Raw genomic sequence first — 12,953 nt, forward strand, 5'->3', positions numbered from 1 at the left:
TTGAATCCAGTCATTATGAATGTCATCACAGGAAATCTGATCCCTGATTAACATGACCAGGACAAGCGTGTTGATCTTGCGTGCGTCCTCCGACCACTAGTTCACTTTATCTGACCTCTCGACAAACTCAATAAAACCTTCACAAACTAGAAGTAAAATGTAACCGTATTGATTTATTTCCATAAAATACAAGAATGAAATGCATTTAAATTATTTTCTACATTTCCAATCAACCGTGATTGCTCTGATCAATCAATCAAGTTTCGAATCCCCTGTGCATCAGTCAGCGTGACGCAGAGAGAGAGAGAGAAACACGTCTCTGTGCATGAGATGTACATGTATATACAGTACATGTGCAAGCTACGCAAAGCCTATTGAGCAAATGAAGAGCGCTACAGCATGCTTCGGTCACATCAATACATCATAATCATGAGAGGAAAACTCAAAAGCAGCAAATGTGCGTCTCAGGGAGCGGAGGAACACAAAACCGACAGTACGTGTCATGGTTTCTCTTTCAGGAGTGTTTGGAGAAAAGCTCTATAGCTTTCTCTTCGGTGGCCGATGAACTTCTCTAGAGCCCTTGTTAGATATTTCACTGTGCGCGTCGCTTTAGGTCTCGATCAGTGTGGCAAACACCTACCCTGTGCTTCACAACACACACTAACTATGAGCTTTAACCAGTGTTCTTCATCAAAACTGAGGCACTGATATGGGTTAAAGCAACAAGACTCTAAAAACGAGTATAGTTTCCCATGTCCCCAACCTAAAAACTCAAACCAAATGAAACGGAAAATAAAAAATGTGAAAAATGTAGGCAAATGTACTGCGGGAGGGAGGCATGCAGCCATCGGAGGACAAGGCCGTGGTGGGCGGGGCATGACTTTACGAAGCGCCGGCGTGTTCCTTGGGCGTTTCGGAGTGAATGGACGTGACCCCGGAGGATTTAAACTTGGGCAGGTGCAGTCCGAACTTGTTCTCCACGCCAGCGAAGGTGGCGGCGGCCAGACGGTAACCACCCACGTGATCGGGACTGACAGGAGGAAGCTCAGAGATACGGGACTTGGGCGTTGGTTCGGAACCAACAGGGCGACTGGAAGGAGAAGAGAAGAAGAGGATTTAAAGAGTGACTCAACACGCCACAAAAAGTCTAATCTACGATGAGGCTGCATTTATTTGATCAAAAATAGAGCTACAGTAAAAATAGTAATATTATGAAATATCATTCCAAATGAAAAGAACCGTTTCTATTGCAATACGATGTAAAATGTAATTTATTCCTGTGATCAAAGCATTACTTCACTTTTCAGAGTCACATGATCCTTCAGAAATAATTCTAATATGCTGATTTACTACAAGAAACATTTCTGATTCTTATCAGTGCTGAGAACGGCTGTGCTGCTTCGTAGTTTTTCGATACGCTTAGAACATTTGAAAGAACAGCATTTATCTTTTCTAACATTAATTTTGTTTCATGTATTTTTTTTAACCAATTGAATTTTACCATTTTAACCAATTTTAACCATCCTTGCAGAATAAACGCATTCATTTATTTAAAAAAAAAAAAAAACTTTCCCTAAACTACAAACCTTTGCACAGTAGTGTATATTATCAAAATAATTAACATTTTAGCCATTTTAATTGTAGCTGGATTTTTGGCAAATTTTTACAGAATTCAAGTGACTTGAAAACGTGTGTACATCTAATTTATAACTACCACTAATGAAGCTCATCCACGCTAAAAAGCATGTGGATCCTCTAATGAGAGACATTTCTTAACATTTCCTGCCTTCATGCAGTAAAAAGTGTGCTCGACACGATCGATACTTACTGTCCCCCGAAGTCAACGTAGAACCATCGCTGCAGGAGCTCGTAGGTCACCAGGGTCACACCGAACTGAGGAGATGAACGGAACACACGAGCTACGGAGAACACAGAGAGAGCAGAGAGTGAGTACACATGTGACTGAAACTGTGTGTGTGTGTGTGTGTGTGTGTACCTCCAGCTCCCTTCCACAGAGCTCGGAAACCTTCCTCCTTTAAGATCTTCCTGAAGCAGTCGATCACTCCAGTGTAAGTCGTCTGACCGGCGCGAGCAGCCACCTGCAGTCGTGTTTTGATGACATCAGCAGGGGTGACAAGCGAAGCAGCCGGGATACCTGGAAAATAAAATCATCCGTTAATACATGATAGAAAATATCTGATCTTAAACAGAAAATCTAGTCTAGTCTATCATGCACGTTTCATTTATATACGTCACTTTAAGGGAAATAAGGATTTCAGAATTTTTCAAATCACGACTCAACAGAATTGTGAATAGACCTCAGTTCTGCATTATCTTTTAATAGTCAAAAAGTTTGCAAATATTTTTCTTACAATGTTAATGCACTTGGTGACTTTTTTTGGCACCAAAAATTATGGACATGATTCAAAATAGCATAAAAATAACTTGTACTCTTCATTTGTCAAAAATGCCATAGGAAATTAAGGGGAAATATGAAAAATACGTTTAGGGCCATTTTTGGGGCTACAATCTTCAAATCTGCCTTGATGCAGAACAGCGTTTGCACAGTTTTAAAGTGATAAACTCTAAAAGAAGCGTGAGGATCTGACCTGCGATGGCTCCAGCGGTCAGCAGCTGCAGAGGCCCCAGCCTCCCATCCTCATCTGCCATCGCTGACTTCGTATGGGCATACACTGGGAAATAGATGGCAGAGAAGGGGATGTCACGCAGGAAACAAGCCTTTGCACCCTGTCGAGGAAAACAGGAACATTTTGTTCACACAAAGCCCTCGACTGTATTTTAAATGCAATTCAAGAAAAAGCCCGCTTTCCTCACCTTGTAGAGGCCAAAAAAGCCAAGATCTCGGACTACGTTGAGAGCGCTCACTCTGGGGCCTGTAGTGATCTCACCGGCGACCTGAAGACGGATCTTAACGATTTCCAGAGGATTGGTGAAGATAACCTGTGACCCACCGGCCTGGAAAAATAAAAAAAAATAAAAATTGCCATTTTAGTACAACATAACCCAGTTTAACAGTTTCCAAATCTAAGGTTTAGAGTCATTTTGTGAATGCTTTTTGAAATATTCTCTAATACTCACACATCCACCAGCGAGAATCTCGGCGCTCAGAGGTATCGTACCGTCTTTTGTAGTAAATCTGTCTCTCACAAAGTCATTCACCTGGAAGACAGACACAGAGGGACTCGTGTAATTGGCTTTACTGTCATCTATGGCTTTCCACGGGACGTTTAATGACACTCACAGTGAGCTTGATGGCTTTTTCTGGAGCCACTCCGATGAGCTGGGGTAGAAGACCTGTGCGTGAAAAACACACAGACGCACAAAGAGAGGAGGAGGAAAAAAGAAAGTGAGGTCGAGGTTAAAAAACGCGAAGATGAAACCGAGCACAAGACGCATCCGACCTCTATAAAAGCCGAAGAAGCCCTCGTATCGCAGGACTTTCTTGGCGCAGTCAAAGCTGTTCTTGTACATGAGCTCTCCTACGAAGGAGCCGGTGGAGCGCTGGTTCTGCATACGGGTCTTCACCAGGTCTATGGGGTACACAGCTGTGGCGCCCGTGGCTACAAACACACAGATAAATGATTATTATTTCACTCAAGTGTAATTACACATGCACTTCTCCATTGAAAACACCCAAGTCTTGTGCACTTAAAAAGGCTATTCTTTTGAAATTAAAACACATGCACTAGAATAAAAAAAATGGAAAACTCCCTTATGGTCATCAAAGCTGCATTTAAAAGAGTAATATTTTGAAATGTCATTACAATTTAAAATATCTGTTTTTTGTTGGAACGTATCTTAATATCTAAATTATTTCTGAGACCAAAGCTGAATGTCTTTCAGCATCATTACCTCAGTCTTCAGTGTCACATGATCCTTCAAAAATCATTCTAATATGATTTGCTGGTCAATAAACATTTTCAATTATGAAAAAAAAAAAAAAAAAAAAAAGTAATTGTGCGTGCAGCTTAATATTTTTGTGAAAACAGTTAAACCAAACATATTTTTTTAAATATTAATTCAAAAGAAGAGTTGTTTTTTTTTATAGAAATCTCTCGCAACATTATAAATGTCTTTACTGTTACTTTTGACTGAATGAAAAAAAGAACAAATTTGAAATTGTTTTTAGTCAGTTTTCTCAGCAGTCACTCAAAAGATGACAATTAAATTAAATGCATATTTAAAACAGACAGTTTCTAAGAAAACATACCAAAAACGCCATCAACTCATCTTGTACGATGATAGTTGACAAATAAAAAAAAAACATTTTAATGTGTCCTACTGTATAATATAGGAAAAATGTAGAATAAAAACTTCATTCTTCGAGTCACAAATAAAACTTATTTTCACTCAGAGGCTGTATGATACGTCAACTACCCACATGCACGTCTCCTTAACACATCCTATTAACTTCCTTTGTCGTAATGAAATGCATAACAGAATGTAAAACTGTACTGATTTTGTGAGGTCTTTAATATAAGAAGCGAGCAGAAGTCATAAACCCGAACCTCCGGCGATGGAGCCCAGGGTGAACCTGTACGCCGACTCTGCCGCCTGCAGCCACACGGGCCGAGAAACATCCGCATGCGAATGCTGAAAAGACAGAGAGAGAGCAAGCAGTAACCATGTGAGGTACAAACCAAACACACAATGCTTTTGGGGCCAGCAGCAGCCTGAATGATTGTTTACGTGATCTGAAGATAAGGAGAGTTTGGTCGAAGTGTGTTTTGTGCCATAATTAGTGGTGTTTGCTCACAATATTCTCACAGCAATGTACACATTCATACAACCTCTTATCTGACCGCTCACACAGATGAACTCACCTGTCTCTGCACCTCAGCTAGATTATACGGCAGGGCTCCTTCCTCCAGGGGTGCTATCCTCTCTATATCAACCAGGTTTAACCGTCTGCATACCACAACATAAACAAACACACGATGAGCTGATGATGGTACGTGTGGATGAACTTGTTTTTAAAAGGAAAGGTACCCTGTTTGGGAGTGCAGTCCTGATAGCTGGAACAGGATGTCGATTTCCATAGGGGTTATCTGACCGAACTTATTTGCAGCATGAACAAACTCCTCTGCAGATAAAAAAAGAAAAAAGTTAGATGATACTTAAAAAGTTCACTTTGATGTGCAGAAGCATTAAAGATAGCACGCACCTTTAGTGACGAGTGTATCCTTGCGGGAACCAGCCAGAGTGCTGTAGATTTTCCGGATCAGCTCCATGTTGTTCAGGAGAGAGTTGAAGGCATTGAAGTAGGAGAAGCTCACCATGTGAGAGGTGCCGCCCCCTGCTGCCTAAGAGGACACGTAGATTTAAACCAGAGGTAACAAACACCCCAGGGGTATTCCTGGAGGGCCGCAAAGTTTATTTCCAACCCCGCTCCAACACACATAATTACCTAGTTTTCAAATAAGCCTGAAGGACCGTATTAGCTGGTCGAGGTGTTTATTTAGGGTTAGAGTTGAGCTGGCCCTCCAGAGTTTAACACCCTGTCACAGTAACTTCACAACATGCATCTCACCAGATGGAAAACAGAGCCGTGCACACTTACAGACACAAGGTTTTCCTCCACAAAGGGTGTGAGCATATGGTGTCTGATGGTGGACATGATGTCACTGAAGTCCAGGGCAGAAACAGCGCCGCTCTTGACCTTGTCTTTCTGTGCAAATGCCTGCCTCGCGTGCTCCAGCTGCAGCTCCTATCCGAACAAGTACAGACAGCAGAAATGAGGATTTTTTGCTAAAGGATGAAGTTGCATAGAAGTTTTGCCATGATTTGGCTGGTTAGAATGGGCCAGTTAAATCCTGCTTACCATTCTAGGGCCCTTATAATATAAACATTAGTGCTGCCAAATAATTAATCACAATTAGTTTTAGTTTCTTGTAAAGTTTTAGTTTACATTACATGTGTGTGTACTAATACATATATACATGTATTTATATACAATAAATAGGCATAGTACACAAACATATAACTTATTTTGCAATTAATCGTGATTAATCATTTGACAGCACTAATTAAATTATTATTCAAAAATTAAACATTATTAACATTAATATTACAAAAAAAATGTATAATTATTTTAATTGAATTATAAAATATAATTTGTCAAATTAAATCAGTGACATTAGTGTAGTAAAATATAATTCATTCTTTTTCTTAAATGTTATTGCACTAAAATGATTAATGTTATATTATAAGATAGCTATAATTAAATTTAATTGTATTAAAATGATAAAATATTGTATATTAAAGTGCATAGTTTAATATATTAAATAATATTTAATAATGTTGCTAAATTCCAAAATGCAACAAAGTAATAATAATAATATATATTTTGCTCAAAAATGTATTATGGCTAAAAGATAATAGTAATATTTTATTTTAAAATATACTGACATTATTATTTTTATAAATATGATTTAAAACATATTAAAAGGGATCAAATATTTTATACCAACAAGAAACATGTAATGTGATATTCACATATCTCTGAATGTGTGTAACTGCTTGGGTGTGGTACCTGCAGGAATTGGGTGAACTCCAGGTAGCTGAGACTTTTTTTTCTGTCATTCCCGAAATGCAAGTGGATGAACTCGCAGTCCCAGTTGAAGGGGATGTGGTGGTGCACGGTGGTCTGGCTGAAGATGTCACGCACATTCTCTGTAAACACACAGACAGGCTCAGATTTACGCCCCTGCAGAACATAACGGGCGTTGAAACATTACTGACAGTGTTTTAAAGGTCCTCTGAACACGTGAACGTGTGCATGAATGAACGCCTCTGTGTTCAAGGTTAAGCTGTTTGTTTGTTTAGCATAACTACATTACAATCAGCTGACTCTGTAAAAGGGAATAAAACATTACGGTTCAAAACACCATGAGCTGCCTAGCCGTCTACATACTGTGGGCGCAATTAAATAGAAGGTGAACGAACTGGAATGGCCTACATAGGAATCTCTATACAACACACGAATTCTAAACTCCTGAACTGATTTAAATTGAGTTTGACGTCAGCGCGCACAACTACAGAAGTCCATTTTAAATAAGGTATACAGCTGTAAACGGTCAGTACTGTTCTTACCGAAAGACACGCATCCAGTGCCCGTCTTGTCAAACAGCTGGAAGGCCACGATGAAGAGGGCATCAGGCACACATAGCACCGACTCGAAGGCCAGAAACTCTTGAAACGAGATCAGTCTAAATAGGGGGAGAAAAAAAACCACATTGCTCTTAAGCAGCAAATCAATGATTACACAACACTGAAGACAAGAGTAATGACGCTGAAATTATAGAAAATAAAAAATATTTTTATTGCACTTTAAATTTTACTTAATTAGTTTAACTTTAAACTAGAATGATAAACTTCATCTCACCCATCTTTTGTAGTATCTGCCACACCGGCGAGCAGCTGCACGGTTTTAGGGTTGTGGTGGAGCTGCGTGTGGAGGCCCAAAAACCTCTGCACGAAATCATTGGGTGTCATGTACCGCTCTCCATCCTTATCCGCCACGCTGGCATACTGAGGAAAACAACACACACACACACACACACACACAGTAACGACACCTGCGTTGGATATAAAGCACGATTAAACGTGCACTCGTATTTTCCTCATCTGCATCTACTACGATTAATTTCCGTAAAAAATAGAGGAACCTGAAAAATCGAGATTTTTATTATGCAGGCAGACATTTTAGAAAATAAAACGGTAGTGGGTTGTGTAACATAACAACGGCTTTTTCCACATAACCGCATTGGCGATGTGCAATCTGAAACTCTATTTAATCACCAAGTACCAACCTCTGCCTAGTTGGACAAACGGGCAAAGGTGACTATCAATATCCATGTGCCACGTGAGCCGCGCATTCTCCCAGTTTCCATCGGCAGCGGCTAAACAGGAGTCACAAAAATATAAAGCGGCATGCCCTCTGACCTTATGGAGACATTCTTCACTCAATCCATCTATTGCCCTGACATTCAGGTCTTCCTCCAAATACCCATCTCACACACTTGAGTCCTATTAATAGAGTCACCAGACACCAAAGCAACCCAACTCAGCCAAAGAAACAAGTACTCTCAGCCGACAGACGGACAAGATCTCACCGGCGGTAGAGATCACAAATCACTACACCAATATAAAAGCCATGGCGGACATGTACCGAGGAAGGGAGATGAGTTTTTCCCTTCTCACGCTTGAAAATTAAACACACACACGCACGCGTGCGCAATAAACTGTTTTCCCACAAACACACAACCGCCCAAACTTTCCCAAGCATGCCAGTTTCTCTTCGAGTTGCTTTGGAAAAAAAGGTGACAATTAAAAATGCAGCGTCACTAAGGAAATAAAGATTTAATGACAGGCCAAAGTCATGACACTATCTACGCTGGAGTGTAAAGTTGCAGACCCAGTTTCTCACTGGAATTAACCGCAGCGTAAAGGATCATATGCTGATTTTAAACCAAAATTAGTTTAAACTTACCTTTTGAAAGATGACCTTCAGCTCATTAGGGTCGGCCCTTTTGGTTAACTGCACCTGCAAAACAACAGCAGCACAGAATAACAGTAAGTTAATTGTGAATCTTAAGAGCTATGACCTACACGGGCACAAAACCACAATACATGGTGAAAGGCATCGCAAGTGTTAGAGCTCTTTTAAAGGTTTTACTGAGAGACGAGGCCTAGACTAATGTTCAAAACAACATTGTCATTTAAATATCAAACGATCTTTGCTGTTTGAGAGCGCATTTAACGTGACTTTCTGGCACACAAATCTCGCAAAAAACAACCGAACGTAGTTTTTACAAAAACACCAACATTAAACGACAAGTCAGTAATTGCTCCAGACAAACACACAGGAAGTCACAGGAGTCTCTGTAGAATAAAATAAGCACAATTTCGCCCACACAGCACGATCCTCGCACGCCTGAGTAGGTTATAAACAAACGGCGATCTCCAATGACACGGGAGCCCTCTAAAAGGCTGATTAATGCCGTTTAACACACAATTCCGATATTTTTTTATGGATTTATGATCTCCACAGACACTAAATTCAGTCAAAGTCTCAGCGCGAGAGCAGTGATAAGCTCAGTGATGCTCGAGCCGGTCTGTTAGAAACGTTTATCGGTGTCTCTGCTCCACCCATTTAAGCATCTGTTAGCCTTCCTGCCCTTGAAAACCAGCAGCCGTGATTAAAAGCCGACAGCTAAGAAAACAAAAACAGAATTTTTCAGTGAAATGCGGTGTCGCCGGAGTCACCTTGGCCGCCATGCTGCTGTCTGACGTCACGAGTGGTAGTGGGGTCGCGCAGGCGCGTGGCCGAGAAGAACCGGGAACCAGGGAGGTGCGCGCGCACCTGTGATGTCACACCTAACAACCTAACAAAGTCTAACGGGACACGATTACCAAACGATTCTCCTTTAGTCTACAATTTTTTTAATTATAACAACCATAAAAATAACCCTCCAGAACATACTATATACATATTATAATTTTTTTTTAATTCTCATAGTTTCCCAGCCTAAACGTAACCAAAGTTATTATACATAAGTATTTAAAAAGAACTAATTTCTGTCTTCCTTCCTTAAAAAAAAAAAAAAAATATATACACACACACACACACACACATATATATATATATATATATATATATATATATATATATATATATATATATATATATATATATATATATATATATACACATGCATACATTTCTTTATGTAGCTACTATCATATCCTATTTATTTACATTGTATGAGGAACATCTTGAGAAACTACTCATATGCTTGGTATTTTAGAATTCAATTAACAAAAATAAATAAGAAAAAAATTAAGAATTTCCCTTATAAATGAAATAAACACCTGAATGTTACTATACATGCAGATGCTTTGATCAAAACCATATGTGTGCATTTAAATTTCATTTCTTAATCTCAAAATATATTACAGTAGAACACTGAATGAACTAAAAATCAGTTTCTTTAAAAATATCTTTATTGTACACGTTTTCGCAAGTAAAAAGTGCAGCGTCCTAGCAGATATTTTATGCACTTTTCCGCACATTTGCATTTTTCAAAACCACACCACGACATTAAATGAAGGCCGAGTATCAAATTAAGAAAAAGAAAAGGGTCATGACACCATAAACAATTGAAACTCTTTTCCTCTACAACCAAACTAATATTTACAGATTATACAAAAAAAAAATCATGAAGTCCCAAGAGCGACAACACGCTTTCCTTCCGTCTTTAAGAGCACATGCGCTCTGAAGCAATGTCCTTCATGTGTTCTGCTGTCCTTTATTGGACCCTTTGCTTGTAAAACCAGCAGAGACCTTTAGTGAAGTTCCAGCCAAGTGAAATGGAGAGAACATACAGGAGTCCGAGCAAAGCAAAGGGATACAGAAGCACCACAGTGTTCTTTAAAAATGGAAGTGCTAAAGAAACAAGGAGAAGAAATTAGACGACATTGAGCTTGTGGATGGCAAAAATACCCAGTCATAACAAGCGATCGCATCACTCACCACTGTAGCCCAGGAATGTGATGTAAACATAGTAACCGATGGCAATAAGCCACAAGGTGTTTCCCACAAAATAACCCAGGAACCAGTCTGAACTTATAACCACCACATCTGTCAAAAGAGTGCAAAAGATACGTTCACGAAGGTCTTCATTCAAAACAGTACAGTATCACACTCATGCACGCACAGGTTTACTTACGGTTGATGAAGAATAGCTGCAGAAAGTGCAGAATGACCAGGAGAGGGTAGAAGGCGTTCAGATGGACGTCAAACGCGTAGCCCCACTCCACGTCGTAATCTCTGCTAGGGTGTTTCAGTAGATATTTGTTTGTGACAAACCTGGAGAAGAAAGACAGGGATTACCGTACAGTTTTACAGTCACAACTCTTCATGATATATGCCAGTAAAATTAGGCATAATTCTAGGACTTCTTTCTGATATGTCAGTCACAGCTTATTGTGCAATAACCACTAAACTGTACAATCTGGCAACTCCAGGCAAATGATTTCCTGATTATTAAAATACATAATAAAAAGCCAGACCAGTATATCATGTCCATTTATTTATTTGGTAATGAAATTATGCATTATACAAGACAATGTCAAAGTCAAATGTCTTATAGTATTCAGGTTTTCAGCATACATATATATATATATATATATATATATATATATATATATATACATATGTATTTATTTAAAAAAATTCTTTTCATTTGAATTTTACTTTTACTAATTTTATTGTTTTGCCAATTTTTATTAGTTTAATTTTTAGTATTTGTTGAATTTTTCTATTTATCTAATACCTATTTATATATCTATTTATTCCAATGTAATTACCAGTTTTATGATTTTTTTTTATTTCAGTTATCAGGCATTTTTTGAGCTTTACCGTGTAATATTTAGATTCTATTTTATTTCACATTTATTTCAATTTGCCCAAATTTTCTGGGGTTATTTCATAATAATGTTAAACTTTTAAAAATTTACATTCCTCTTTGCAAATAAGGTCTTATTCCGAAATGAACAATACAAACAACACAAAAAAGAAACTGAACCGTTATGGTCAACGTTAAGGTCATGCCCACATTTCTTTGCGACTCCTTACCACATGAGTGTAGATATGAGCAATCCGACTCCGATACAATCGATGAAAACCACCCACAGCAACAGCTTCAACGTCTCCACAAAACCCATTTCCAGGACCAGACCGAAGCCCACAGTCGACACTGCAGAGAAAACGTGATCAGTGAGCCCATGTACGTTTCATTTCCAAACCCTTCCCAAGCTCCCGTCAAAGCTGCTCACCGCACAGCCAGATGCTGAGCAGCACCAGGAACGCAGGGTCGTCCCGGGCCCACTGGTCTTTGGTCTGTTTGCGGTAGTGGAAGTTGCGGTACACTTTCTGCGGCGATGTGAACAGGTAGAGCATCTGCCACATGGCAAACTCAAAATCCATCTGTCTGAAATGCAGGAGTCGCCGCAGGTATTTGTAGCGCTTGGCTCCGGCCGTGTGCCGCGCTGCATCCCGAGCGTTCAGGCTGCCGTTCCGCTGGATCTGCGGGGAACTCGTCGGCAACATGCTGTCGTGGGATGAGAGAGAGAAACATAGCAAACCAAATAAAGATTTATTAATTCCTGAAATTGTCAAAACAGTTGTACAAATACGATACAAACCGAAAAAAAAAAAAAAATCTGTGGCTGGGTCACTACCAACAATTATAGGCTAGTCTGCTTTGACAAAACTATTTCATTTCAGTAAGTGCTGAAGTAGGCAGTGCAATAGATCTGCCTCTTTCTGAAAACTTCTAGAAAACTACATCTATTGTCTGTCCATTAAAATAGTTTGAAAGAAACCTGCGCTGTAGTCTCTGATCAAGCGTTAAGCTTTATAATCAAATGTATTGTCAGTTCATCAGTTCTTCTGCTTCCTATGCATAAGATACTCTGCTGTGTTAACATGTAGATCTGATCCGAGATCAGTCCTGCTATTACTTCTGTTTGCTTTACACAGAACAACTGACAGCGATGCTACATTAGCTCCAACATGGCAGCGAACTCAAAACTCAACACTTTTTTAAAAAGTAAACCTGTTATTGTTAATGTATCCGTAAAATGTCATGTTTTATGAACAACAGACTATGTAAAATCCAAAGCATTATAGTGATTGTGCTGTTACACGGGCCTCGATCCTACATAGTGACCTGGTAAACAAGTTATCTATCGTGTCGCTTCTGCTCGGTGTGTATAAATACGACACTCACCTGCTCCACAGCAGTATCGGCAACTAATGAAGAAAAGCTCTTTTTAATCAGCGTGTAGAAAACAAGGCAACAACCGTGACATGTCAACTTCCTGCCTCGTCCGAACACGTAGCAGCGTACCCGGTTCAGCGACGCCAC

General features: G+C 39.4%; 2 protein-coding genes across 2 annotated transcripts; both read right to left on the reverse strand.

Annotated features, from left to right (window-relative positions):
- Positions 1–153: 153 nt before the first annotated feature.
- On the reverse strand, positions 154–9,383 carry slc25a12 (solute carrier family 25 member 12). The gene is made up of 18 exons (XM_043242625.1): positions 9,289–9,383; positions 8,513–8,566; positions 7,406–7,551; positions 7,114–7,229; positions 6,554–6,693; positions 5,582–5,728; positions 5,186–5,324; positions 5,011–5,104; positions 4,845–4,929; positions 4,530–4,614; positions 3,423–3,581; positions 3,263–3,315; positions 3,100–3,180; positions 2,836–2,976; positions 2,610–2,748; positions 1,997–2,155; positions 1,829–1,919; positions 154–1,090 (listed from the first exon to the last, which is right to left on the reverse strand). Exons 1-18 carry the CDS (start codon positions 9,298–9,300, stop codon positions 883–885), a joined length of 2,049 nt encoding a protein of 682 aa, XP_043098560.1. The 5' UTR covers positions 9,301–9,383; the 3' UTR covers positions 154–882.
- A 625-nt stretch (positions 9,384–10,008) lies between these two features.
- Positions 10,009–12,953, reverse strand: unc50 (unc-50 homolog (C. elegans)). The gene is made up of 6 exons (XM_043241061.1): positions 12,816–12,953; positions 11,860–12,134; positions 11,660–11,780; positions 10,752–10,891; positions 10,556–10,663; positions 10,009–10,468 (listed from the first exon to the last, which is right to left on the reverse strand). Exons 2-6 carry the CDS (start codon positions 12,131–12,133, stop codon positions 10,332–10,334), a joined length of 780 nt encoding a protein of 259 aa, XP_043096996.1. The 5' UTR covers position 12,134; positions 12,816–12,953; the 3' UTR covers positions 10,009–10,331.

Source organism: Puntigrus tetrazona, chromosome 6, assembly GCF_018831695.1.
Source record: "Puntigrus tetrazona isolate hp1 chromosome 6, ASM1883169v1, whole genome shotgun sequence".
NCBI lineage: Eukaryota > Metazoa > Chordata > Actinopteri > Cypriniformes > Cyprinidae > Puntigrus > Puntigrus tetrazona.